General features: G+C 41.2%; 1 protein-coding gene across 1 annotated transcript in view; it reads right to left on the bottom strand.

The window, feature by feature from the left end:
- Positions 1–14,597, bottom strand: part of LOC136863713 (uncharacterized) — a 562,466-nt gene extending 547,869 nt beyond the window's left edge. The window contains exon 1 of the mRNA XM_068226053.1: positions 14,473–14,597. Coding sequence (XP_068082154.1) covers positions 14,473–14,587 — 115 coding nt within the window. The 5' untranslated portion in view covers positions 14,588–14,597. The remainder of the gene's footprint in view (positions 1–14,472) is intronic.
- Positions 14,598–18,650: the final 4,053 nt, after the last annotated feature.

Consider the following 18,650-nt stretch of genomic DNA (forward strand, 5'->3'; position numbering starts at 1 on the left):
CTTTAGCATTTGAAGTGGTATTAAAGACAGAGCATTATTTCAGTGGATAGATCAGTGGATAGATCAGAAATATCCAGGCGCTCTTCTGCGGTAGTAAACTGAATTCTGGTATCACTATGACCACACTTACCGGTATAAAAGGAGGCAGAATGTTGTGAATAGCTCATCAAGGTGAAGGACCGGCAGCATGAGTAGGCTGGTTGAGATCAGTAATTTCGAAAATGGGCTAGTGATTCGTTAAGGCATCGTAGTGATGAGAATTATATGTGTACCGGGAGGCACACCTCAACGCCGCGCATTCAAAATAAGCGCCCTTATAAACTCCCCTATCGATCAAAAGGTGAAACTGATAATACCTGAACTTGAAACTTTAATCGGAAGATGCCACCACTGAAAAATTAAGGAATAGTGTTATTGTGAAGTTTCCTAAACTGATTGAATTTCTCCTCGTTTTGTTTGCCATTCATCAAGAAGTTTGGACATTCTTCCACAGATGACACTACCAAAAACTCTGATCATGCACTCTGGTGCATGATGAAAGAACTTGTAAGTAAAAGAAGTTTCATATTCCTAGGTTTTCCATAACTGAATCTGTGTTCATTTATTTTTGGGTTTGCAACACTTCCTTTTCTTTCCGCCAGTTTTGAATCTGGCCAATGAAAAATTTATGTAATTAATTTTCAGCCTATGACAGGCTTCTTGTTCGATTCTGGGTGTAACTTTGTGATTAACCAATTAAATTGAGAGGGTATGCCTGGTTTAGTCTTGAATTTTCTCGAACCTTCCCTGAGGGTATATAAGTTGCGGCTTTTCCTGTTTCCTTGACAACTGATCATCGTTTTTCTGTGTGTGTATTAAGGCAGGAGGCGGGGCCACCTCTTTCTCCGGCCAACAGAACATCTATAAGGTAATGGCCACATAAATTCTATCTTTCTAGCTGTATACGCTAATTAATCCGAGGGGAAGGTCCGAATCTTTAATTCTGTAACAATACTTTTCTAAAATGTAACTTTCTTTCGGCTAATGTAAACACTTCATAAAATCTTTAATTGTAAATCGGGGATAGAGAGTGAGTTACCCTCTCGAGCTCCCCTTCATCTTGGTTTGAGGTGGTTACGTTTTCGCAACCTTTCATTTCTGTAATGTATTAAAGTAATTTCAATGCGAGCCACCTCAGTAGTGTGGGAATAGTCCCAGTTTCATCGGCCGAGAGCCCTATAGGTTTTAATATTTCATTATCTGGAGCGCAGTGTTCGCCTCCATTCAGTTTTTGTTCGGGCCGTTTATTTATTCTGTTCTTTTTTTGCAAAGGCCCTGTAGGTTGGGTAAGAGATACCTCTGTGTAATAATATTTCAATTTGTAAATAGTGCCTTGAGAGGCCAGATATTGTCTGATTTTCATGTAATGTTGCCTTGAGTAGGCTGGGAAAACTGAGAGCCTTTTTCAAAATTTTGTAACAGTAAAGTGTGCCTTTGGGAGGCTAGATATTGTAATTTAGGGAGCAAGTGCTCTTGAATTAGGGGATTTCTGCCCTTAACTAAATAATACCACTTTCAATTGTAAATTTGTAACCTAGGGGCCTGTAGCCCAGAATTGTCAAGGTCTGAATCTTGACTTTTCCAATTTATGAAATTGTCATTGTACCTGATGTTTCATTGTTATCTTCATTCAGTGAAAAATTGTTAAGTTTGAAGTTCTAAAAGAAATATAACCTTCAGTTCAAGTTTTAAATTAATTTTGATATTGTAAATAGACCCATTCACCCCGGCACCTTCTTTAACCTCTTTCTGCTCCACGGGTATCCCCGTAACAATATGGACTAAAAATCGCGAAATATGTACTATAAAATGCCCAAATATCGCTCAAAGATGCAAACTTTCTCTTGTATAGGATACGCGAAAAAACAAAACACCAGCAACATAACATGTAGTAGTGAAATGTTTAATCGTATAGAATAACACATTATTAATTCCACACACAAACACACTATTTAACCAAAACTGAATTTTAAAACTCTGAGTTACTGTGATTATTTTCCATATTTTCTGGTTCCTACTGTACATAACTGCCTGCTGTCATTTCTTGATGGATACAGTACTTTTGCATCCATCTCTTCTTGGCACAGGCCAGAGTAAAGTGTAGCTTCCACCGAAGTCCCAGTCAACATCCATGGCTGTGACAATATGGAAGCTGCTGGGGTGTGAGTAGTGCTGAGTAATGACATTCAGAGCACGACTGGTGCGTCTGAGTGTTACGAAAGGTGCTGCTCATAGGGTCAGTCGTGCTGCAATAGTACGTTCTGACCCAGTGAGGAAAGCAATGGCAAACTACCTCACTCCTCATCTTGCCTAGTACGCCTCATTTTGGTGCTGTCATTGGTTTTTGGGGTTTCCTTATAACCGCATAACCTTTAGTGGTGCTATTTGAGGATCCAACCAGCCTCTGGGCTGATGACCTAACAGACAGACACTGTACATAAAAGTATACTTACACGTATGAACTGAAAATATCCTTTCAACATCACAAGTGGCAAGGGGACGAAGCACAAAATCGGATGGTAATGTCCACATCACCATCAGAACCTTGAAAGATTCCGTTAATTTACTTTTGCTTCTAAAGTCCATTATTCTTTGCAAGGATGTTTGCCATTTCTACTTTCCATAAAATTCCTTTTTCTGCTCTCTGTATTCACACTTTCGATGGCATGATAAAACTTACATTTCCCATCACTTGGTGTTATTGCACAGACCACAAATATGTTGAATTTATGTACACATTACACACTCTGCGTAGCATTACTAAAATTACCACAGCATTACCACCTTAAAATTGAAAATGGTCTGTTGCATGTTATGTATATTTTTCTGAAATCCAGAAAGCTCTAAACCTTATTCGCCACATTAAATTATAAATATGCACTAAAATGGTCTTGACGTCGGGATATGTAATAATGTCCAAAATATGCACATATAATATACGCGAACAAAGTTGTTTCAATTGTCTTCATTTAACATGAAATATGTAATTAGAAAGTTTCATTCAATTATTCGGCTGCATTAAAAATATGCATATGTATTTCTCTTCACTAGACATCAGTAATAAATCTGTCAATAATGGAAAATTCCATTCCTCCTAAGTTACCATTCAGGGTTTGGACTGTAAGTTTTTATTCGGGTGGGGGGGTGGGGGTGAGTATTCAGAGCTGTATTTTCCTACTTGGCTCTTATAGTGGCAGCAGCAGCAACAGCAGCAGCAGCAGCAGCATGGAGCCTAGCGTTATCGTGAATCGGAGTTTTGCGTCTTTTGGAACAATAGGCCTCTCGAATCTTGTCCAAGAGTATATAATACTACCAGTTCGTCGTGAGTTTTCAGAATGTTCTGCAGCATAATGCTGGTTCTGGGGCGACGTACGTGAGTAACGTTAGAATTTTCTGCCCGATCTTCACGAAGAACTTCGAAAGTGTATCAGTACCGAATTGTGCACGCAATCCACGCAAACTTTCTCTATGTTGAATACATTCATATGCTTTAGACCGAATGATTACGCGTTGCACAACAGACACATATACCTCGCGATACCAATTAGAAACAAGTGTGAAATGCAGAGCGAGTCTCAGCACACCTACCAACTGTGGAATGTTGCCACGTTAACGACCTCTAAAGCATACCGCGCCAGTTTCAGAAGTTTCACTCTTACTTATATTTTAAAAAATCAACAACTTTCACTACTTGGATTGCTGAGGTATTAGGTAGTTTACAACTCAGCACACTTTCTCTAACATTATTTGGGAAAGTGCATCCGTTTATCAAATTTGCAAATCACAATCTGCGTTTTGGTTTGGTGTTAGTCCACCACGTGCGTAGAGGCATGCGTTGGTCATTTGTAACATGCTGCCTACTTGGTAGCTGATGTGTGCTGCTCTACCCTGTCGCACTCGTAGAGAGCAGTCCTCCGGTGATCCTTCAATCGGACTCACGCCAGCAGGCACCGCACACCGTTCTATCTGACTGATATGGTTCTGACATGATATGGTTTTGACATGAAGGGAGCTGTGAGCACACACTTTTCTCTCTGCGATCTGTTGTCAGTATGACCGAACAATGGGCTGGAGGATCCAGTCCCGACAGTGTACACTTGTCGTAGTACCTTGGACAACGGTGAACAACGGCCAACGACCATACATAACGTCGGCCCAAAATTTGACGGATCTGCCTCCATGCTCGACCAGTGGTATGGTGTTCATGACTCGTGTGGCGTTACTTCACTCTCTTCATACCCTCCTCCGACGATTATCAGAAGTCGAAACGAGTCTGCACTCATCAGTGAAGAGCACCTGACGCCATGATGCCAGGTTCCATTTCAAGTGTTCCTTTACCCATCTGCAACTGGTGCCACGCTGTAGGGGTGTGTGTGCAGATGCTCGTCAAGGAACTCTGGAGTTAAGATGGACCCTTTTTAGATGATTTCAGATTATCTGAGTAGATATGTCCCTCCCAGTTGACATCATAATAGTATTAAGCAGCCCTGTTGTGGAGTCTTCAGGGTTCCTGCGAGCCAACATTCGTATGTAGGTCTAGCGGTCATCAGCCTCTGTTGTTGATCACGGGTGACATAGCGAGAAGGATTTTGAATATTTTGTGACACTCAATAGTAGCGTGGACATTTTTCTCCGAGGAGTCCTTGCCGACGCAATGTTACAATGTGCTTACGATAAAATGCTGTAATGACTCGTCGAGGCATGTTTACTTTCTGAACAGGCTACAAACGGTTTTCTGTGAATGTTGTGTCCAGTGTGAAGTGTTTTTCTAGCCTGTACTCAGATTGCACGTCATACTTCCACTTACACCTAACAGGCACTATTTTAAAGATTATACGTCTCACTGGACATCCTTCAGGAGCACCCAAAATACATTGGGTGCAAAACGTTTTTTAAGGTTTATATTTTTGAATCACCTTCATAATTATCCAGTCAGCATCGTGACTGTGAGTTGAGAGTTAAGAAAGTGGTTTCGTCGTCGATCATTTGCTCGTAAATTTCTGCTAAGAATGCTACGTTCTGTCTAAAGTAGTTTAAAGTGTGACGTCACTGTGTAACAGATCACGAAAAACATGTGATTTTTACTGTTGAATCACGCTTTATTGTGAGGCAGTCTCATGTGAGCGCTTTGATGTGGCCAATGCCTGAAGAATGGTAACCGCCAGCATGTGTAGTGTCAACATCGAGGTTTGGAGGAGATGGCAATACAATGTGGGAGTGATTCTATGGAATTGCCTCGGCCTTCTCGCATGACTCCATGCAGAGACAGAATTACTGGCTCTTCAGGAAGAAAATGTGAAAGACTGTAAGAACATTTTGACCAGTAGCGCATTGTCTATGGTAGTAGACCAGTTAGGTTATTAGTGTTGCAATTATCAGCATGATCACAACCCTGCAATGAACTGAAGTCTGCGCGGGAATGGCCTGTAGATAGAAAGGTTCCGGAAATGGACTAGCCAGCCCGTTAAAACACTTTTAGGATGAGTTAGAACTCTGACTTTACTCCTGATTCCAGTGACCTATATCACGAACTGTTGGGGCAACAGATATTTAAGAAGAAAATGGTTTGCCATTCCTCCAGAGTTGTTTAGATATCTGGTCAAAACTTTTCTCGATAGAGAATGTCCCGTATTAATTTCAAACTACTGGGGAATGTGTCAGGAGGACAGTCTGGTTACAGTTTTGAATTGGTCATCGGATACTTTTGATCAGGTGATGTACTCTCATTTTTTCTGGCTTAAATAGAAATCAACATTGAGGGATATAAAATATGATGCACAGCCTAGCAGTTATAGAAGAATGGCTCCAACAAATTTAACTTACAATGGAGCAGGAAAAATTACTCCGACTAATTAAAATCTTGTTTAGACTCACCTGGTAAACTTTTTACATTACTTCTTCGGGTATTGCTTGATATAGTATAGTTGCTAAATATTCCAACAGACTACGATGTGTGGAAATTTTGACCCTTAAGGAGTTGTTCGACGTGCTATAAGGCAACGACACAGAGTTATAGTATTTAAATACCTTAATCAGTAGTTACACCTACCATTATCGAACCAATTATCTTGAGGCCAGACGGTTTAGGGGCTTACCATTAAGGATGATACTCTCTCCAAGTCTTGTATTCTAGAAGATTGTGTCTACGTTACCACCTCTACAGTACCTTGTATCGGAAACCTACTGGCCGATCATCTGGTTGAGTTGGCTGTATTATATTCCATAATGTACAGTGTATAGCACCCGAGAAGGTATGCGGTAGAAAAGGATTAAATTTTTCATTACCACGGATGAGTGCACGTTGGTTATCTGAACGCTTCTCTTGTTTGCAATACTTGCTGTCATTTATGGGGAAATCGCCGTGCCGACTGTACAACAATAACAAAGGAGCAGCCCCTTAAAAGCTATGGTCCTGCCAAAGCAGTTACACCACATGAAGATGACTTTAAGGTATTTGATATGCTTGAATTTCATGACCGATAACGCTGTCTCGCATACAGACATCGCCTATGATCTCACGGGATGAATGTCCCTCGTTTCAACCCTCAAACCAAAATAACAGTGAGAATCGAACCCAGTTCGTTAGTGTTAAAGGGCACATATGCAACCACTGACTTTCGTGTCTGAACGCCTACACATACACCGTGAAGCCCTAGAAGTGATAATCATTAGTAAGTGAACAAAATTTATCCGAAATATAGCATAAAATTTATCTCAATTTTTATCAAGTTGTACAGAATATACTGTGTTAGGGGAGCTATATAGGACATGTTTATATTTGGTGAATCACGTTAAGGATTGCCGAGTTCTTTGTTCATGCCTCTTGTGTATAACAGGGGTTGTCATCTGTCGGGAAATCCCTCCATATATAGCTATTCTGCATAAGCCAGGTCTGTAATCCAACTAGTTTTCTGTCCATTGTGTGTCTGTGTGTGATATCAGGCAAGAAACATAACTATGTGCTTATCCGGTGCGTTAGTCGGAAGAGATTAATTTGGATATAATAGTATTTATGTTTCATGTACAGTAAGTCTGGCTCCGTGGCTGAATGGTGAGGGAAATGGGCTTCATTTCAGAGAACCCCAGTTCGATTCCCGGACGGACTGAGTATTTTCATAGCGTCCGGTCAATTCCCCTCACTCGTCTTAATACATTTCTCTTCATCACTACCAACCACCACAGAAATACGCAATGGTGAAAACCTTCCACACAGCGTACGTGTCAAGAAAGGCATCCAGCCTTAAAACTGGGTCGAATCCACATCAAGAGCCGTCCACAATAAATTGGGAAAATGACGTGAAGGAAGGGGAAGAAGAAGATTTTATATTTTCGTGCGCGGCAGTTAATAATGGCGTGTGACCTCCGAAGAGGCCTGGTGCAGGTAATTCGAGTTGACGCCCATGAACGATCTGCGCCTCTGTGAGGATGGGGCCCAACAAAGCATGAAATCTAATATTAAACACGGCAAAATAAATAACCAAAGAAAGTTAAACCTCCCGGCCCAGCCGGCAATCGAACCGGGGACTCCTTGGACCACAGACCAGCATGCTAAACAATTAGACACGGAACTGGACATCCGGCAGTTGAATGCGTTTCGTAGTTGATTTTTATATACGACCAACTATTAAAATGTTTCGGAAATGATTCGAACCTATCTCCATATAAATCTGTACTGTAAGAATGTACTTACAAATTCATATTTATTTATTTTCTACCTCATTCTTGAATTACCAAGCGTACGGATATATCACTAAAGGAGTTATTGTGGAACGAACACTGCCCTCCTTCCAAAATACTCAACTTTATCTTAAAATATTTTCCCCCTGAAATGCGTGTAACTTATTTTCATTTATGCTTTATGAAAGAAATATATTTTAGATATGCGGTTAAATGTTCAGTAAATTACTATTATGTCACTCATTATCCAGTTTACCGCCTTTAAACTACGGTGTTCCATTATCTCTGGCAGTCAATACTTTAACACTCGTATTAGGCTATATGATTTTATACCCAAATAACTAAATTTAGAGGCATTCCGAAGTTTACCCTTATCGGGACAAAGCCCGAGCTAAGACATGAACATTTTTACAAGTCAAGCACATGATCAAACTTTTATTATTATTATCAAAAGACGGAGGACAACGATCGCAGTGGTAGTGCTTATTCTTTGTACTTAAAAAAATATATTCAGACGTTCTGCAGACTGGGGGTGACAGCTCTTCCCGATAATGTCTGACCAGTGTGGTATCTAGGGGATGACGACCGGAAACAAAATAAAACAACAATAAGTAATTCGTAAGTGATTCATTGTGTGGGATACGGTAGTTACGTCATAGTTCCTGAACCATGGGCAACGGCTGAGTGGCCTCGTAAGTGATCCTGAGAGTAGGGATACCATTTGCTATATAATAGGATTGGACACTTCGGACATATTCTGAGTCATTGCCCTCTTTGTGCTCAGATGGCTAGGACTATACAATCAACCGGTGGTCCCTAATCCGTTAGAGGAGAGTTTCTCACTGGTACTATGTGTAAGTAGGGTAGCATCCTGCTTCACAGAATTGACCGAACTCGGAATATTTAAAGTAAGACTGGGACCTATGTTATTAATGGAGTCCCACTTCCATTTGACAGGTGAGTGTCCCCTTGGAAAAACATGCTGAAGGAAATGGAATCTGATGGGGAGCCGCCAATATTAACAGGACTTATGGAAGAAAGGAAGTAGAACTGGCTGACTCAGCAAAAAGGATGCGTCTGGATGTGTTAGGTATTAATGATATTCGAGTATGGGGAGATAATAAAGTGTTCTTAACAGGGATGAAAACGGAAGGGTAGAGTGTGGGGTTGGACAGTTCATTAGGAAAAAACTATTGGATACAACGTACAGCAGTTTGTGTTAGGCGCGTAAATGGGCCAATGATGTGGGTAAATTTAGCAGTTAGAGGAATCAGGACGAGCCCCAATCTATTCACCATCTGAGGGTGCAGACGAGGATGAAGTTCGTAAGTGTTATGAAGCAGTGAATGGCATCGTAGTCAGGGTCAACAGCAAGGATAGGATTGTGCTAATGGGAGATTTCAATACAAGAGTTGGAGATTGAAAGATACGATAATGTGATGGATAAATGCGGGGAAGAAATGGAAGTTATTAGGACTTAGAAGCGTATACTGGACTTCTGTGCTAGTATGGGATTAGCAGTTACGAATACATTCTTCTTTTTGTTTTACAATTTTGCTTTACGTCGCACCGACACAGATTGGTTTTATGGCGACGATGGGATAGGAAAGTCCTAGGAAGGGAAAGAAAGCGGCCGTAGCCCAATTAAGGTACAGCCCCAGCATTTCCCTGGTGTGAAAACGGGAAACCACGGAAAACCATCTTCAAGGCTGCCAACAGTGGGGCTCGAACCCACGATCTCCCGGATGCAAGCTCAATGCTGCGCACCCTTAACCGTACGGCCAACTCGCCCGGTGAATACATTCTTAAAGCATAGTGAACTAAGTATCTCTACGCCTAGCATAGAGAAAGTTAAATCTGTCTGCAAACGAATAAGTGTAGCGAACCTCCGGGGCGCGAAGATTAGAAAAAAGTACATGGATATGATTAGTGAAAAGTTGCAATAGACAGCAAGCGGATTCAGGCATACAGGGATGTTGTAGTAGAAAAGTAGAAATAGCAAGGGAATGCCTAGGGACGACTGTGTACAGAGAGGGAAAAACATAAAGAACATCTTGCCGGAACGATGAAGTGAGGGCAGCTTGTAAATGTAAAAAGAAGACATATCAGAAATGGCTCCAAACAAAGGCTGCTGCTGACAGGAAATTGTACTTAGATGAAAGAAACAGAGCGAAATAAATGATCATTGAATCCAAGAAAACATGGGAAGATTTCGGTAATAACCTGGAAAGGATTGGGCAAGTGGCAGAGAGAACGTTTTAGAGCGTAATAAAGTATCTTAGAAAGGTAGAGAAAAAGGAAATGAATATTGTTTTCAGTTAAATAGGAGGACTCATAGTAGATTCCAGGGAATAATTGGACGGGTGGATGGAATATTTTGAAAGTCTTCTCAACGTAAAAGGAAGTCTTTCTGTTAACGTCGCTAAATCCGAGTTCATGGGGCGAATAGGAAAGGATAGTAAATAAACTCCATTGTCATAAAGCAGCAGGAATAGATGAAATTTAACCTGAAATGATTAAATGTAGTGAGATAGCAGAGATGAAATGGCTTCATAGAGTAATATTTTAGCATGAAATGTTAGTAAGGTACCTGCTGATTGGACGAAAGCAGTAATTGCACCTTTCTATAAGCAAGGGAACAGGAAGGATTGAAACAACTATCGAGCTTTCCACTGGTCGGAATAAAGGCAAGGTGCTCACTGGCATTTTGGAAATGAGTGTGTGATCAATGGTTAAGAGTAAGTTGTATGGAAACCAGTGTGGTTTCAGACCAGAGAGGGGCTGTCAAGATGGGATTTCAAGTGCGTATGCGCCAGGTAATTGCAAAAATGCTATGAGAAGAATATAAAATTGTTTCGTAGATCTAGAGGAGGCATGTGACATAGTGACGAGTGAAAAGTACTGAAGGATTATGGAATTAACGGTAGGTTATTAAATTCAATAAAAAGCATTTATGTTGACAAATCGCTGCAGTGAGAATTGATTGTGGAATGAGTTCTTGATTCAAGTTACTTACAGCGGTCAGACAAAGCTGTAATCTTTCCCTTTTTATTGATCATAGTTTACATGTATCATCTGTTGAAAGGTATAAAGACGTGGCAGGGAGGGATATAGTTCTGTGGAAATGTAATAAGCAATATGGCCTATGCCAACGATTAGATCTGTGCTGAAATCCTGGAATCTAATATTTTGGAACTTGAAAACTGGTGCAATCAGTATGGTGTGAAAATTGGCTTTTCCATTAATGTGTTGTCGGTAGGGAAGAAACGTAACAGGATTGAATGTCAGTTTGTGGATATGAAACTGGAAGAGGTAGATCAGTTGTGCATTCTCCCAGGATAGTGGCATACTAGGTAAGATTGAATGCAGGTGCAGGAAAGTTAACGCATTGCAATCGCAGTAGCGATCAACAGTATTCTGCAAGAAAGAAATCGCCTCCCGGACGAAACTACCTTATCACCTGCCTATTTTCATACCAACTCCGCTGTATGAGAGTGAAAGCTGGGTGGACTCGGGATATCTATTTCATAATAAAAAGAACAGACATGAAAGAAGAGAGAATGTTCACTGGTGCATACAGGTGGGAACAGTGACAGAAGGGTTCACAGAATGAAGTGATAAAGTCTAAGTTACGAATGAACTCGATGGATGAAGCGGTACCCATAAACCGGCTCCAGTAGTGGGGTCATGTGAGGTAAATGGAGGAGGATAGATTATATAGGAGAATAATGGATTCGAGTTACAAGTGGAGGCATTTAGTAAATTCACAGAGGCTTGCAGACTGAACGCTGAAAGGCGTAACAATCTGAAATGAAGATGTATGCATGTATGCATGTATGTGTAAGCCATTTTAGGTTTATTTATGATTTTACGTCTGACTGAATTTATTATTGACGCGTTGCGGACCTCGCGAAGCAGATTCTGAGATATTTGTAATATACTTCAGATCGGAATTATATCACTACACTATAGATTTCAAGAAAATATATTTAGTCCTGTAATAATTCTCTACTGCAGTTGGTAATTTTCCCTATGGTGATCACTACAGATTAATGAACAAAGATAAAATCTTTTTTTGTTTACAATTTGTTTTACGTCGCATCGACACAGATAGGTCTTTTGGCGACGATGGGATAGAAAAGGCCTAGGAGTGGGAAGGAAGCGGCCGTGGCCTTAATGAAGGTACAACCCCAGAATTTGCCTGATGTGGAAATGGGGAACTACGGAAAACCATCTTCAGAGCTGCCGACAGTGGGGCTCGAACACACTATTTCCCGGATGCAATCTCACAGCTGCGCGCCCCTAACTGCATGGCAAAGAAAAGATCTATAGACTTGTATTCCGTGGTCAAAATGAATTTCTCTCTCGCGAAGTTTACCTGGCATTTTCAACGTTGGTATTGAAACTTCCACTCACACTTTTCAATGTAACACAGGGAGCTAGAAACCAAATTCTACCACGGCCTACAAGCGGGGAATCTTTATTCGATATATTTATCTGTTATTATCACCAGAGGTAAGATTACTTACTTACATATTTCACAAGTGACTTCGAGAGAGTGGATACCTTGAAAATTCGGGCGCAATTTTTAGCGAGACGTTGGGAGCTAGAAACCGAAAATGACCACAGTCTACAAGCCCAGAATATGTTTTTATATTAATGCAGACGCCGGATGAGAGCCTAAGCTGCTATGCTACATATTAAAGTTGAACGCATGAAGAGTCTGACCAATGGCCCCGTATATTTCATCATCCATGTCAGAGTCTTTAGTTTTTATCACCGGGAAACTTTTTCATGATAATTCTTCCGATATAATCAACTGGTATATTCATAACATACGAACAACAGTTTTACGGGCTTTATGATTGTGGTATCCCAATACCTAATCGTCTGAAACGTTATTCTTGGAGAATTATATTGTTATATAGTACGAATATTTCTAATAGGTTAAGCATTTATGATATGATATATCCCTTGTACCAATTGCTTAAAGCCTAAATCAATCTCTCCTTATAAATTACATTCTTTTATCAGCCTCTGATCGTTCTAGATTCTTCTTTTACAGTTTGTTTTACGTCGCACCGACACAGATAAGTCTCTTGGCGAGGATGGGATAGGAAAGGCCTAGAATTGGGAAGGAAGCGGCCGTGGCCTTAATTAAGGTACAACCCCATTATTTGCCTAGTGTGAACATAGGAAACCACGGGAAACCATCTTCAGGGCTGCCGATTACGCGCCCTTAAACACACGGCCAACTCGGCCGGTGTTCTAGATTTGAATGGAATAGACTTCCTTTCTACATCTATAGACACAAAAACGATACAACGACGACTTGCATTGCATTGAAATGTGAATATAATTAATTACATTTCAGCTCTAGTGTTGCATCAGGCATCTACTCCTTTACCAATCCTGGATCACATAATTAGTCTAAGCATTACAAGCACCACAAAAATATTATTTTACATATAGAACTTCAGGGTGTCAACGATCTGTATGCTCTTTGACTCTCAGTGAATTATCATAAGCTGAAATTTACCTTCTCTGTTGAATGGTTATTTTGTACTCGTCTATTATTCTTTAATATTCATTTTTTTTTACAAATTGCTTTACGTCGCACCGACACAGATAGGTCTATTGGTGACGATGCGATAGGAAAGGGTTAGGAGTGAGAAGGAAGCAGTCGTGGTCTTAATTAATTTACAGCCCTAGTGGTATGAAAACGGGAAACTACGGAGAACCGTCTTCAGGACTGCGAACAGTGGGATTCCAACCCACTATCTCCCGAAAGAAAGCTCACAGCTGCGCGCCTCTAAACGCACGGCCAACTCGCTCGGTAAATATTCAGTTCTATGGCCGTGGGACGTGATTAGCAGAGTAGCTTAGTTTCTTGCTTTCCACCCGGACGTCAAGGTTCGATTCTCGGTGGATTCCGGATTAGTGCTTTTACGTGAAAAATCATATGGGTCGGAAGAGATCCGGCCCTAATAAACACTGGTTATAATATAAAATGAACCTCAGCGTCTCCGGTGACTCCAGAAATAACTGGGCCAATCTGAAGGTAGTTTAAGCGAGCTCGATAGCTGCAGTCGCTTAAGTGCGGCCATTATCCAGTATTCGGGAGATGGAGGGTTCGAACCCCACTGTCGGCAGCCCTGAAGATGGTTTTCCGTGTTTTCCCATTTCCCATCGAAGACCTATCTGTGTCGGTGCGACGTAAAGCAACTTGCAAAAAAAAAGAAGGTAGTTTAAATTGTATTCATTTCTACTTGATTTGCTGAGAAATCTCCAATGCATGATATGAATAAAAAAGCAAAGCAAAGCAAAGTCACCTCCGTACAGGCCATGAGGGCCCTTGGAGGAGTGGAAGGTAAAGGCTTCCACCATTGTTAACCTCGGCACGTGATGGGGTAGAGTGGTTAGCTCTACGCCCGGCCACCTTTGCCCCCAGGAATTAACCTGGTACTCACTTTTGGTGTAGGCTGAGTGAACCTCAGGGCCATATGCTCCTCCGTAAGTGGAAATCTCGTTTCTTAAATTTTACGGGGATTCGAACCCACGTCCTTCCTGGCGAACCGAGCACGCCTTTACCGCCTCGGCCAGGCAGCCCCTGATATGAATAAAAAAACAGTTTAATTTTGAAGCACAAACCCAGTTAGTCAAAAGTGAAGTAAGATTTAGTCAACTTTCGAACGGCAGTTATCACATTAAGACAGAGCAACAAGTGCCAGGCTTCTTATTACTCTAGGGACTTACCTCGAGGGGGACTGGAATGGATGTAGAGCCCATTGACTTGCTGGCTTCCCGCCCGTGAGCTCTGCTGCGAAGAGACAGCCTGAGGTGGAGAGAGACGCTTTCTCTTGATGGACATCTTGCCGCGCTGTTGACGCTCGCGTTTATGCGCCTCAGTACGTGGGATTTCTACCTGAACCGACATCGGCAATCTAGTTTTTACTCCCTACTGAGAAACACTGCTCCTCTACGATTGCTGCCCCTTTGTTGCATCTGACGGTTCCGTATTTCCAAACACCAAAGACAAAATATGAAATTACGCTTGTACTATTTCCTTTAACTTCTTTCTAAAATGTTCTAATAAATAGCAATAGAAATAGTGTAATACTGTTTCGAACTAAATTAAATTAATAGAAAAATAACCCCTTTTCAAATTCTTTTCAGTAGTTATTATATATATATGAGTAAAATATTTACTGAGAATCTCGAAAGAACAAAGGTGTTGAACGCCTCACACGAAGCCTAAGGCAGTGTTGTTCATTGTTTTGCGAAGAGGCCTGTATCGGAGAGTTTGTTACAGTGAATAGCACACCCCATTCCTTGTGGCGAGCAGCGCGAAGTGTGCGTGGTGAAGCACGTGTAACGTGACGTTGGGAGCACGAGTCTCTGCGCAAGACACGTCCTTCGCGGCTGGCCTTCGACTTCCAATGTCAATAATCTGGAAAACCTATATCCTTACGTCTACCCTAACAACATTCTGTCTCCAACACAGAACAAAAGCAGTGAGACAATATATATGGTTCAGAAACCAAGTGTCTCAGTGTTACCATTTTAAAGTTCAGAACAACATGACAGTCAACATTTTGAATTAATGGACCTATTGATTGGGTGGGGGTTGAGGATATATTTTTTCAACGTCACCTTCTTGATTTTATGTGAAGCCATCCGCGCTGCGTGGTTCCAATGGGAGCCGAAGTTGATGGGTTCAATACTGACTCAATCCAGTGATGTTTGAAAAATGAAAAATGAAAACCTACAACCTGTTTTCCAGTCATTGACCGGGTCAGGGATGTAATGAATGAAGCATATTATAGGCTGTTAGTACAATGGGGTCGCCACTCCCAAAGTGATATATTAATGATTGATAGATGCTATGAAATGAGAATGGAAAGTGTTGCTGGAATGAAAGATGACAGGGAAAACCGCAGTACCCGGAGGAAAACCTGTCCCACCTCCGCTTTGTCCAGCACAAATCTCACATGGAGTGACCGGGATTTGAACCACGGTGTCCAGCGGTGAGAGGCCGACGCGCTGCCGTCTGAGCCACGGAGGCTCTCAGTGATGTTTGAATCTGGTCAAATACGCCACCCTCGTGTTGGGTGATTTACCATCACGTAAACGAACACGTATCGGACTAAAATTCTGGCACCTCGCCATCGTTGTAAACAGTAAAAGTACTTAATACGACGTAAAACATCTTCCTAGCCTTCTCCCTAGTTAATGAGGCCGGCACAGTATGTGGAAATGGCCTAGTTTTATGGTCGGATGCCCTTCTTGATGACAGCCGTACGAGGAAAATTGCATTCACTATCGCGTGTTACTTTGGTGGCTGGTAGTCTGCTGTGTTGTATGTAATAAAAGTGCAGTGTATTAAGACGAACGACATTATTATTATTATTATTATTATTATTATTATTATTATTATTATTATTATTATTATTATTATTATCATCATTATTATTATATTACGTGGATCCGTCTCCTTCGAAGAATGGTCAGCGAAATGGCTTTCGCGGTTCAGGGCCGTGGTGTGATTCTTGGTTGGTTCGGGAATTTAATACACATATCTTCATGTACACGCAGCACATCACGCTACTTGGCACCAAAGAGACACGCAATAACAAATACACCGAGTGAGTGGCTGCGAGGTTTGAGTCACGTAGCTGTTAGCTTACATTCGGGAGATAGTAGGTTCGAACCCCACTGTCGCCAGCCCTGATGCTGGTTTTCTGTGCTTTCCCCAATTTCACACCAGGCAAGTGCTGGGGCTGTACCTTAATTAAGAACACGGTCGCTTCCTTCCCATTCCTAGCTCTTTCCTATCCCATCGTCGTCATAAGAGCTTCCTGTATTGTGAGACGTTACGCAAATTGTAAAAAGAATATGAATACATCCCTCCATATAGGGTTGCCGTCAAGCAGAGCATTCGGCCATAAAACTGGCCTCACTCATATAATGCCGACCCTAGATATTTGGGAAAATGGTAGGAGGAAAAATAATTTTATTATGTGGAGCTGGCCGAGCACCCAGACTCAGTTCCAGACTTGGCAGGGCTTTAAGGCTGGATGATCTCCTTAAATCCCTCTGCTCCTTTTGAACAAACCACCAGGATTTGCCGATGTTAGAAACCGGAACATCCAGGCCTGGATCTGGATAGCTACATCATTCTCCCAGTGTACCTCTCCCTTCCAGTTAAATAAATAAATGAATAAAATATACATCCTTTTTACACGTCGTTTTACGTTGCACCGACACAGATTTTTGGCCCTTTTGTTAGCTCATTTAGAAATTTGTCATCAATTATTTTAGAGCATATAAAGCACTTCTATTCTTATTTCCTCATTTTCCTTTACCAGGAATTAGCAAATCTTACACCTATCCCTTCAGAGCTGAATTTTGTGTGTGATGTAAAACAATTTTCAAGGCAGTTTTTATTATCACAATATATTTTTTCTCTTGCCATTTGTTTAACGTCGCACTGAAATATCAAAGGTTTTCGGCGAAGAGGAGGAGGGGAAAGGGCTAGGATTGCGAAAGTAGCGAACGTGATATTGATAAAGGTACAACCCCAGCATTTGCCTGGAGTGAAAATGGGAAACCATGCAGAACTATCTTCAGGGCTGCCGACGGTGGGATCCGAACCCACTATCTCCCGAATGCAAGCCAAGTTGTACAAGATGCTTTAAGTCGCACCCACACAGATATATGTTATGGCGACGGTGGGATAGGAGAGTGCTAGGAGTGGGAACGAAGCAGTCGTGGCCTGAATTAAGGCACAGCCTCAAAATTTTCCTGGTGTGAAACTGGGAAACCACGGAAAATCATATCAGGGCTGCGGACAGTGGGGTTCGAACTTACTATCTCCCGAATGCAAGCTCACAGCTGCACGCCCCTAATCGCACGGCCAACTTGCTCGGTGTACAGTAATTGTTCTTCGAAATAGTGACGTTAGAAAGGGACTTAAAGACTAGAATTACCTTAACAGAAGTAGAAGAAAAGCTTAGACAAATTTAGAAAAATCAAAAGTAGGTCTTAAAATAATATCTGTATAAAATTTTTATAAACAATCATCGAAAAGAATGTAAATAATATATAATAATGCAGCCAATGAGGACGGGAGGAGAAAAGAGGAAGTGGAAGGATACAATACGTCATCCGGAACAATAGATAATGAAGTTGCCGTTGATGAAGCGGTGTGACGTGGTAAATGATAAACAATAATAAAATGAATTATAACATGAGTAGGACATGTCTGGCAAACAGGTAGGCGAGGCAGTAAAGTGTGCGACGCACGCAAGGGACGTCTCGTCAAAAGCAACTTCAAAAGAATGATTAAAGTGAAGGAACGCGATCCCTCAAATGAAAGTAATAACTTAAATTTTGATTAAAGGTATCGTAATAAATATGTATCAAATCTAAATAGGAAAGAGAAATTTAGAGAAATTATCACAGGATAGCGAAGGATGTAAAACTTTCAGAATCTTCGTGGAAGCACGAACAGTGCTCAAAGTATCTTGAAATCTCTAAATAATGTCTACACCCAAATCCAAGCTTCAAAGTCGATGTTTATGATTACGCACAGCAGATCTGAAAAGGGGGTTAAAAACTTGTACCCTGTAGAGCAGGCCTTCTCAATCTGGTTTTCGCGAGCACCATGGTGTTTTCTAAATGATATTAGTACTCTACAATCACTGTGCGGATTTTTTGCGATCTCCTGCCGTATGTAAAAGTACTACAACACTGTAAATTCCAGTCTGTTATTTGATGTTCCCAAACCATGGTGTTCGTCTCCTCTTCGACGTTGTATTTTACCTTGTACAATACGTTGTAATTTCTGAGGATGTGACCAAGGTAAGAAATTTTGTGGTTATTTGTTTTTATAATGAATTTCTGACTTGCTCTTGCCTTTTCGGGTACTTCTT

The sequence above is a fragment of the Anabrus simplex genome, chromosome 2, assembly GCF_040414725.1.
Source record: "Anabrus simplex isolate iqAnaSimp1 chromosome 2, ASM4041472v1, whole genome shotgun sequence".
NCBI lineage: Eukaryota > Metazoa > Arthropoda > Insecta > Orthoptera > Tettigoniidae > Anabrus > Anabrus simplex.